Genomic DNA, 11,211 nt, shown 5'->3' on the forward strand with positions numbered 1-11,211 from the left:
TCCTCCTCATCATCATCATCACCATCATCATCATCATCACCATCATCATCATCATCATCATCGTCGTCGTCGTCGTCGTCACGCACTGCAGCATCGGGACGCACAATGTGAATTGAAGCCAAGGGTCACAGTCGGATGACGATGATGATGAGGAGGAGGCGCGGGAGGAGGAGAGCCGGCAGTCACAGGACGGGGCTCAATGGCGACTGGGCTCACAGAAAACACAAACGCGTTTAAATTAAAAAGCAAAAAGAAAGTGAAAATAAATAGATAATGGTCACAAATCAAATCATGCATTTACATGCAAAAAACTATGGGAAACGGGAGCACTGTCAGTGTGTGTGTGTGTGTGTGTGTGTGTGTGAGGATAGGCCTTGTAGGAAAAGCAATGGAACAGGTGTGTGTGTGTGTGTGTGTGTGTGTGTGTGTGTGTGTGTGTGTGTGTGTGTGTGTGTGTGTGTGTGTGTGTGTGTGTGTGTGTGTGTGTGTGTTCAAATATGTCGTCGTGTGTCGGTGTGTACGTGTTGGCCTATAGTGTAAAAAAAAATAATAATAAGTTACTCGTGTCGTTTTAGACCATATTGCTTGGATCGCAAGAAGTAAGAGTTCGTTCGCTAATGAATACATTGTAAAATACCACTGCATATTTCTTGTTCTGTGTTCATGCTTCTCTATGAATAGGTCTATCTGTGCCGATATAAAAGTCATTACATTTTGGTACATGTTCTGAGATATGGTATACAATATAAGCAGTAAGTTACAAGTCCCCGGTAAGATTTTTGCTCTAGTCTTTTCGTGTGTCTCCACTTCTCAGCCCCACGCTGCGCCATCAGTCATCCACATCAATCTCCACGTCCTCGTCCTCCGAGCACTCTTTACTAGTTGTGTGGTCTGAGAACGGAGACAGCGGGGACGTCCGCAGTTTCTGAGCGAGCTCGTGCTCCTGCTGGCCGCCCCGCGCGGGGGACTCGGCTCGCGGGTGGCCCAGCGTGCCGTTGGCGCATTTCTCCAGGTCCGCCAGCTTGGCGAGCTTGTCCAAGGGGACCTGGCCTATGGCCTTGGCCGACTCCACGTCGGCCTTCATCTCCTCCAAGTCCCGCTTTAGCTTGGCCCTCCGGTTCTGAAACCACGTGATGACCTGCGCGTTCGTCAGGCCCAGCTGCTGCGCGATCTGGTCCCGGTCGGCGGGGGACAGGTACTTCTGGTACAGGAAGCGCTTCTCCAGCTCGTAGATTTGGTGATTGGTGAACGCCGTCCGAGACTTCCGACGCTTCTTCGGGGTGGTTCTCTGGCCGAACAGAGTCATCCCGTCCCGGCCTGTGGGGGAGAGAAGGACGCTGAGTGAAACCCGGTGGTTCATGCGGGCGCACGGCTTTGTCTGCACCGCTGCGGCGTGCGCGTAAAAGTGATCCTAACGTACATATGACCACGAAAGCGATCCGCGAAACGCTAAAACCTTTAAGCGCTTGTGGGAACAGGTAGTTAGAAGAATATCACAGAGACGCCGCTGGGAAATACTGAGCACCAGACCCCCGAGGCCCTAATACTAAGGAAGAGCGGCGGCGATTTATTTCGTTGTAGAACAACCCAGACAATTAACACGCATTTGTTCGATAGGACACTTCTAAAGGAAAAATATGCATTTTTTTTAACGCAAAAGAAAAAAAATGCTCTGGCCATTAAACAAGCGTTTGATTAATATATTCCAGTATAGAGTGCAAAATACAAGGAGTAACCGAATTGTCATTTTCTGTCTGGTAAAGGCCCTTGGATAAGAGAGACAAACAAATACAAAGGCTAACACAACGTTTTTAAAAGGTGTATTTCTCGTGGCTTTTTACCATTTTTACTTTCATTTTTTATTCTCTTTAGGGGGGGTGGAGATTTACCTTCTGCAGCCTGTAAAACGCTGACTTCCAGCCCCTTGAAGGTCTTGCTGGCCAGCTCCTCCAGCGCGCAGAGCGGGGAGGTCTGGGTGAGGAGCGCCCGGCTGGACAGGGGGATGCTGGACGGACGGTGCTTCTCAGAGGACGAAATTAGATGAGCCGTGCCGCAAATTGTGTAGCTTCGTTTCACAGACGGCTTGTTCAGGATGTCCTCGATGCTGAAGGGGGTCAGCGGCTTGTTGGAGTTGGCAGGAGGCGGCAAGTGGTCCAGCGGACTTCGCCTCCTGTTTTCCACTGCATCACATTTGGCCACCTCTTTGGATGTCATCATCGGTTGTGCTCAGAGTTTATACGGGACTTCGATGAAATGTTTCAGCGGTTAAAAACGAGGGGGGGGAAGTCACATAACAGTAAGGATGTTCAAAAAAAAAAAAAAAAAAAAAAACAAAGATACGGAGGGGAGAGTGAAGAAAAGAAAATCTTATTCCAAAATGGGGTGTCTTCAAAGTGTCGATCCTCGGGAGCAGCAAGTCCGCAGGAGTGAGATGCTTCCCTGAAAATGGCGAGGTCCAAAGAGTTGACGATTACTAACAAGTTATCATTGATTGGTAGGTAATCAATTATTTCCAGTGGCACTTTCGCCCTCTTCCCTTTCACTCTTTGACTATGTTGCAGTCCAGTGCAGGGCTTTTTGCGACTGGGGGTGTCCCATTAATTAGGACGCATGGCTGGAAGGAGGAGGAGCCCGGCAGGAATTAGAATGCTTTGTGCTCTTATCATCTTTGGTCTAATTTAGTCGTGTGGTGAGATACCAGAATATGTATATGGGGTAAATGAGGGGACGCAGAAGGAGAGGGAGAGAGAGAAAGAGGGAGATGAGGGGGAGAGAAATCACAATGCGTAGCCTATTTAAGCCTTTTTGCGCGTAAAACTTCTGTTTCAGGTCAGCAGCAGGAGTTTCTGGTCTTTTATTTAAAAGTATGTGGATTATCCGGATGTTGTCCATAAAAAAAGCAAAAAAGAAAAAAAAAGATTAAGTCGGCTCAGGGGTTGTTTTAGATGTCGCAGCTATAGTCAGAAGGATATTTTCCTCGACCCCAAGCGTGGATGATCCTTTGTTTTGTAAAGGTAATGTAGAGCTGAGCCATATATCAGCTCTGATGATACCTCCTCTGGGGCGGGAGAGAAGGAGCAGCATGCACCCCTCTCAGCAACGCCAAATCCGGGTCATAACTCAGGCGAAAGGGCTCCTTTTATATCATCCGAGAAATAGTTCATCTCCTCTCAGATTTCCCCGCGTCCTCCAGGTTTGACATGATGGGTTTATTTGGGGGCTGCTCTGAAAAATCGACGACGGGGTGTTTGCCTAAGAAAACGAGTTTAAATGATCAAAATGATCCTTTTCCTTTTAAATGCAAAGAGAGAGAAAATTGTAGTTTTTCATTTCACGACATTTCAATTTTAATTTCATCTTTATATTAGCAAAGTTAATTATAGTGGAGGAAAGTAATTTTATAGTGGAAAGAGGGACTTTTGATTATTTTAAATCTACAATACAAGGGACTTGTAATATTATTGTTATTATTATTATTATTATTTTATTATTATTATTATTATTATTATTATTATTATTTGCCATTTGGTGTCGTTTTTTTGTTAATGCCGCTGTTGTAATTTCAAGATTTTAGTTTCTATTTATTTAGCTTCATAATGAATGTCAGATCAGGATGCTGTAAGTCAATATTGCAGTGATTATAGTTTCACGTCGATGATGGACGCGCAAATGAAAGTAAAACATCAACCTGGTGCTGATGATGAGAGAAATTCATGGTCGCATTTTATTGTTTGTATTTATCCGATTAGTTACTTCAGTGTTTCCTATTTAAATATTTTATCAAAACATCACATGACTGTATTTTACCAGCCAGTTCCTGTACATTGGTTTCAGATCATCTCGTTATTTAGGTTATTTACAAGTGCGTTATAAGCAGGATTCATTTTCTTATAGCGATGAGAACAGGACTGAAAACAACAGGGAGCAGATAAGAAGTGAACGAAAAAGTGATGTAAAGGCATTTTATTTTGCTCTTACAGGACAGTCTGTGATCAGCTTTCCCCCATCAGATTTATAGTTAAACAACAGTCAGCATGATACTTTCATTGTAACTGAACTTTAATTTCTATTTTTCGTTTTTTTTTAATGAGAATGAGAGCGAGAGAGAGAGAGAGAGAGAGAGAGAGTGGGGGGGTGGGGGATTTTTTGGCTGGTTATGTCTCCAGTTTAACTTTATCAGGTTATAAAAGCAAATCGCAGCCAGGCAGTTTTAAGCAAGCACAGTTTCTATTCGCTGCTGGTGGGGGGTCAGATCTGATTTCAGAAGTAGAGGTGTTCATTTGATGTTCTGCTGAAATACAACCCGCCGCATGTTTCTCTCTCATTCGCCAGGATTTTTGAAAATCTTCACACTGCCCACGAAATGCCTCGACTTTTACTTTGATAAAAGCCTTAGCCGAATCGTTTGGAAATGAGCAGAGAGACAGGCTGATAAAATATAATAATATGTGTCAGGCCAGTCCAGCCCTACACTGTTCATGATATTGTCTGCTGGTACTTTTAAACTAGACTTTCATTAACACTTTCATTATCACGATACCAGGGCAAAGCATATTTAGCTGTATAAAACTTATAAATGACAACTCAGTTAGACCTTAGTATTGTAGCCTATCTACACTGAACATTAACAAAGATATTATGTTTGATCATTCATTATTTAACACATTTATAACACAGTTTGAAATTGGGAAAATGCATTCACAAAAATATATAAATAGATAAATAAATAATCTGATTATTATTATTACAAAGGTTGTTATATTAATCTTTATCAATTTAAATAACCAAACTATAAAATACATTCAATCGTACTCCGGTTGATCCATTGTTGAAACAATCGGGACAGTTTCAAATTTAAGGCAACATTTCTTCACTTTACATCAAATGAGTCTGTTTGCAGCCAGCCGAGCTGTGGAGGATCATGGTGCTGGCCGGCCTGTTTATTAAAGACAGATATTTGTTGTGGTGTGTCATCATCTCCGTGCCTGGCTTGGCAAGGTCAGCGACACGGCCTGCCTCTCAGCTCTCCTTTAGCCAGAGAACTTAATCTCTTAAGCTACTAGACTGTGCAGGGGACGTTCCCTGGCAGGGGACGGTACACACCACATCACCGATTTTCTGGAAAATGACTCTCTCTGATACTCTGGTTACTGAAAAACTCGTGTTTTCTGGTATGTAATGTGTCTAATGAATGCAAATGTATAAGAGGAGGTAGTTAATTTTTTTTTTTTTTTTGGGTTTCTTTGGAAGATGCAGTGGATGTTTTTGTAGTTTCGATGCATTGATATTGAATATATATCTAATAAAACCTAAAAAATCTCTGGTTAACCATAATCCAACAGCAATAGTTTAATGTATTTACAATATCCTGTAATCCGCAACTCCTTGGACATTCATGAATGCATTTAGAGAAAACAACAGCTCGTTCTCTTCCCAACCAGGTGTTGATTTAGGCCTTCCACACTGCGGTCTGCTAGCTTAAAGTGTCACACTACAGTATGTGTTAGCGAGTTCATGCAGGACAGCGCTCACGGCAGGCTTAGACTGCGATTAAACAGCTGCAGGGGAAACTATCCACATAGTAGCCATTTTGTGAGACCCCAAAGATGGGTGTCATGTCTCCCGTGTCCCAAAGGCCCGCCTGTTATCTCACATCGTATAGAGATACAGAGAGAGCGGGAGAGAGATAGCCTGGCTCGGATGTGTCTCTCTGTTTAAAACACGTACTGTATAAATCACACGTCATTACCAGAGGTCACCGGCAGTGGTACACCATTGGATGGTTTCATCGCGAGGGCCAGTCTGGTTGGAGGAGAGTGGATTTATCTTGCAGTTGGATCTCTGGAGAGGCAGCCATATTTTATGTGACTACAGATGTAATAACAGGCCTCTGACAAATCCCTGACGGCTCGCCTTTTCCTGCCTCACAGTGCAGTGCCAGTGCTGCTGGAGCAGTGGATCATAAGCAGCACCATTATCACTGTGACACACGTGGACTGCACCAGGCTGCTCAGCAAACCGATTTCTCCAGGGGTCAGGAGCTCCTTGCTATGACTTTCACAATTGGCTTATTAAAGGGTCAGTTCACCCAAATCACAATGGACATTTTGTCATTTACCTCTAGTGGTATCAAGTCATTATAGTTTTGGTTTTATTTACCACCATTTTAAAACATTCACATCTGATACTTCAGATTCAGATTTTTATTGACTGGAGACCATAATTATGGGGCATGCAGTACAAACAACACACTACAATAATGACAAAACAATGGCACTTGGAATGAATGTGCAACAAAAAATGCATAAATAGGAAATTGATAGGAAAAAAATAGGAAATTACAGATTGTTCTTTTTATAAATAAAATGTTGAATTCATACCTTAAAAAACACACCTTTACTCATTTAATATGCTGAGGAGTTCTGCTGCTACAGCCTTGGTATGGTATGACCAATAGTCTATGGAGGCTAATGGTCTTTGGTGAGATCAGGGTCTGAGACACTATTTTTGGACAGACATGTTGCTGGTGAAAAATTTAAATGTGACTTTTCAATATTTTGAGCACCTCAAATAAAATTCAATTAAGCTCTATTGTATTGGGTGGGACATAAGAAATCCCAGAGACTTACATTCAAACTCTCAAAAGATAAATCAAAAACCAGCTGCATGGCTGAATACCACCACAGGTAGGTATGAAAATATCAGTGGTAAAAGAAGTATCCATATTATTTACTAAAGTAAACGTAAAAATAATATAATGAAAAAATACTCCATTAAAATTAAAAGACCTAAAATCAAAGTGTTAGTAATGAAGTACTATCAGCAAATTACACTAATATTAAAAGCAAAGTACTAATACTTTGCAGAATGGACCCTTTAAGAACGTTATGCTATTTTATAAATAACTTTTCTGGATTATCATTACGTTTTAACCACTTTGTTGCGTAGAATTTCTGTAAAAATGCTTCAGCTGTTACAATATAATCATATTTTTGTTTGAAAAATTTTAATCGACAAAGTAAAAGTCAAGTACAGCTCTCAGATAAATGTAGTGGAGGAACATTTCCCTCTATTTCCCTCTGAAATGTAGAAGAGTAGAAATATAGAATAGGAAAAAATAGAAATACTTAAGTTACAAGTGGGTCAAAATGATACTTTACTAGAGTACATGAGAAAATGTGCTTGGTTGCTTTTAACCAGTGGGAAAATATATTTATATTTTTGATTTGGTTGAATTGACCCTTTAAAAATGACTAAAAAGATTATCTGCACTCTGCCTCTCACCAAACTAAACAGAAATAGTTGTCTTTCATGAGGTCTGATCATAGAAAAAAAAATAAAAATTAAAAAGTGGACTCAGAGATTGCTTTCAACCCCTCAAACAAACTTCAAAAATAAATAAAAAAGACATAAAAACTGAGTTGAACACACCATGTCAGTAAATTACAAGTCATGACTTTATCCCCATGCGAGGAAAAGCAAAAACAGGTGCACAGTCTCCCAAGAAATACAAGAAGCACAGAAGTTACCCCATGGGGAGTGCATAATGCAGTTACTCTCTCCTTAAAGAAACCTTTTCATGGGTCTCTGGCTGTAGTAATACAAAGTATACTCACGCCCATGTACTCCACAAAGAACCATTCACTCAATAATAGTTTGACACCAATGTTTTAATGCTAAGAGGGTGTCAACATTGTTTTGTTTTTTTTTTCTCTTTACTTATGACGGAAATAAAACCTGAACCTCATAAGATCCCTTTACTGTGTCTTACCTGGTGGAACAGTTGCTCCTCTCACACTCTCCTGGCAGCCAGTAACAGACTGGCTTCATGCCCCCGATCATACTGGTGTGGTTTGGGGCCTGTATGCTTGTAGTTGGCGCAGCCTGAACATAAGCAGTCCTAATTTACAGAAAGCACACTTTGAAACTGCACATATGTGGCCACTGGAAATGAGTCCGTGCCGCGGCAGTTCTGATCACGAACCCATCTCTGAAGACAGGTTTCCCCTCGTTTTGTTCACAATCTGTTCTCTTCATTTAAAAGCGATCAGTTCAGCACTAGTTTCCACATGCTTTCAGTGAACAGTTTCCCAACTGCTGCTCTATATCCACTGGCTGCTGATGAATTTCTCCACTGCACTATCAGTGCCATAGCACTGCACCAGACAGTGCTTCATTTGAATGCTCTTTCTTTCTCATCTACACTTCACCATAAAACACAGTAAGCAGTGATGCTGAAGGATTGTGTTATTTGGGATGGCCAGGGTGGAAAAGATTATTCATCGCCTTTGGTAATAAAAACTGCCAGAGGAGAACTGGGGAGAATTATGACGGCAATCCTTTAGTTTTCGTTTGTGGAGGTGTTTTTTTTTTTTTTTTTTCTTATTTGATCCAAAGATTTACAAAAGAGGGTTAAAGAGACCTTGAGGCGAAAAACAACGGAAAATCTGATTTGTCATATTCAGAAGTGTGAAGCTGTATTTCTGTTAATTACTCTCATGTAAAATAATAGATCAAACTGGATTTATACGACTTGTTACTTACTGTTAAATGCATTCTGCGATTACCTGCTCAACACTTTCTAACCAGTGATCCTTCCTAATTCAAGATATCTGATCACTTCAGGCTTTAATCACTTCAAAAGGGATTATTGATGATGTAGAGGTATGTCTAGAGTCCAAACCAAATCGGAGCTTATATAATTCAAACGTGTATTTAAAATAGGATAAGACCACAGGGCCACTCTAATTACATGAAGTTGCTTTGGGCTGTGTCAATTCAGCGCCCATAGGGGCTTTTCCAATTCAGCCGCATGGGATCAAATGCTGACAGGTCAGCTGTTCTCTCCGTGACGAGACGAGAGGCATGTCTCTCTTTCTTCTCCTCGCGTCCTCTTCCTCATTCCCTCCATCCGTCGTCAATTATTTTCCTCTCGTTTCTTTTCTCACTCTTCTATTTGTCAAGTCTCCCTCCCGAGTCACACACAGCGCACACACACATACACGCACAGACACACAAACACTGTCTTTGAGAGATGGCCTCTGTCTTTCAATTAGCCTGCAATGGCCCTCTTACAAGGCTGGCGTCTGGCGAGTTAGGCCCGCAGCAGATGCTGCTGTGGATTGGCCGTTCATCTGCAGCCTGCAGACTGTATTGAACAGTCATTAGGGTGGAGCTGACTATTCAAGACAGAAGAAGTGCCTTTGTGTGGGAGGGGATGCTACTACATCAGGTTATCTTTATTGTCTTGTTCTCTGTGGGGTTTTTACAGTGGTGAGGGAAGGGGGCTCTGATTAGGAAGATAAACAGATAATGAATGGTGGCTCTGTTTGACAGTCATCTCCAGCATGATTTCCTTTTTTTTAATGGTTTTGTTGCTATAGTATGTCATATAATTTTGATCATCGATAGAGAGGAGAAAGCAGAGAAAGAAAGACCCCGAGATAGAGAGCTACAGAGAGCCCCCCGTTGGGCAGAAGAGTCACGAGCCAGTCTGATGCATTTGTGTATGATTTGTCGACTCTCAGTGGGTCTGTTCATGAAGCACCTGGCAACCCTGCGCAGAGGAATATGGTGGCTGCCATGACCATACACGAACACACACACAACCATATGCCCCCATTGTCATTCCAATGAGCTCAGACAACATTCACTTTCCCCTCCTTTCAGCAAACGCTATCAATACAAACCCCATGTGGAGGGGCCCGGGTCAAGAGGCAGACTCACTACAAAGTGGCCGCTGACACACAGAGAGGCACAAGCAGACACACACACTCACACATGCATGTATACATACACAAACACACACACACCCTGCTGCCTCCCTCCGCTTCTCCTCCCCCTTCTCTCCTGAACCCCCGTAGGCTGGACTGAGGAAATGTGAATTAGCTTCATCAATGCAGAGGTTAACATTGCGCAAAGACGATGTTGACCTCTCGTTGTATTCTTGGTTTGATGTCTTTCTTAGGGCCAAATGCTTATGAATAAAAATGGCAAGGGGAGAGGTTGACAAAGGGATTTGTCTGACTAATGCCAAAGGAAAACCCCTCAGGGAAAGCCTGGTTAAGCCCAACACCGCTGAATCCCCCCTGCAGTATTATCAATCATGGAGTGGCTCACACAGCGTTGTTATTGTTTTTACCATAATTGTGTCAGAATAGCTTTCATTTGTCTCTGATGAAAAGTGTCTGCATTCATCATGCTAATGCAGTGACAACAGAAATAATTACACGTGGCAACCTAAAGTGCCCTCTTAAACATTTACCATTTAAAATGCGCTGGAAACATATGTGCTGCCAGGTTTTGTCTGCGTAGTAACAAAAAAAATGTATTTCACTTTAATGTGTTAAAATTAAAGGGTCAATTCACCCATATCACAAAAAAGACATGGTGGTGTGTAGCCATGTAGATTTGGTTTTATGTGTCCAGGTTTTGAGACATCTGTTATGGATTAAATGTGATAATCACAGCACTGGAAAATAATATCTGAAGAGTTCACCAGCAATGTTCATTTCAAGAAAACAGTGCCTCATTTACTCTGGATAATCAACTAAACTGTTGACCGTTGTCATATGGACTATTTCTTTGGTTGAAAGTAGTTCCAATGAGAATTGTTCATACTGAGTTCTGTGGATTATCCAGAACAACTGAGAAACCGTTTGTGGAAATTTTAAATGTTATTTTTCAATGCTTTAAGCACCACAAATTGAAGTGCATTCATCTCTATTTTCGTGATGTGGAGGCAGAATTCTAAAAGAAATATCTAACACAAATTGTAAAACCTGTACAAATAAACTAAAGAGAAATAAATGAAGTAAATGAGAAAATCTGTTTGTCTTGTTGCAATTTGTGTGAACTGACCATTTAAACAATTAAAGGGAAATGTGCTTACTTTCTTTCTAATGTGAAAAATTTTCTTGCGAAATGACAGCTTAACAGCTTCCACAATTTCCAGGGCGGATTCAACAGAATCAACAGAATCAGCACTAATTTTACAACCAGCTTAAAAAGGATTTGATGGCATCCTCTATAAAAGTGTTAGTGGTAATAACCATCGGTAAGAACATAAACAGCAGAAAACCTGGGGCGAAAGGGGTGAGGCAGGTTCTCAACCTTTAACCCTGATATAATTGAAAAACATGTCAGTGTTGGTTGGTTACACAGCAATTCAAAAATGCTTCATTTAAGAGTGGCACTGCAAAAACGTGAACG

The 11,211-nt window shown here is 41.5% G+C and overlaps 1 protein-coding gene across 1 annotated transcript; it reads right to left on the reverse strand.

Annotated features, from left to right (window-relative positions):
- Positions 1–829: 829 nt before the first annotated feature.
- Positions 830–2,217, reverse strand: lbx1b (ladybird homeobox 1b). The gene is made up of 2 exons (XM_040145001.1): positions 1,890–2,217; positions 830–1,317 (listed from the first exon to the last, which is right to left on the reverse strand). The coding sequence occupies exons 1-2, from the start codon at positions 2,215–2,217 to the stop codon at positions 830–832; spliced, it is 816 nt and encodes a 271-aa protein (XP_040000935.1).
- Positions 2,218–11,211: the final 8,994 nt, after the last annotated feature.

This window comes from Xiphias gladius, chromosome 15 (assembly GCF_016859285.1).
Source record: "Xiphias gladius isolate SHS-SW01 ecotype Sanya breed wild chromosome 15, ASM1685928v1, whole genome shotgun sequence".
NCBI lineage: Eukaryota > Metazoa > Chordata > Actinopteri > Istiophoriformes > Xiphiidae > Xiphias > Xiphias gladius.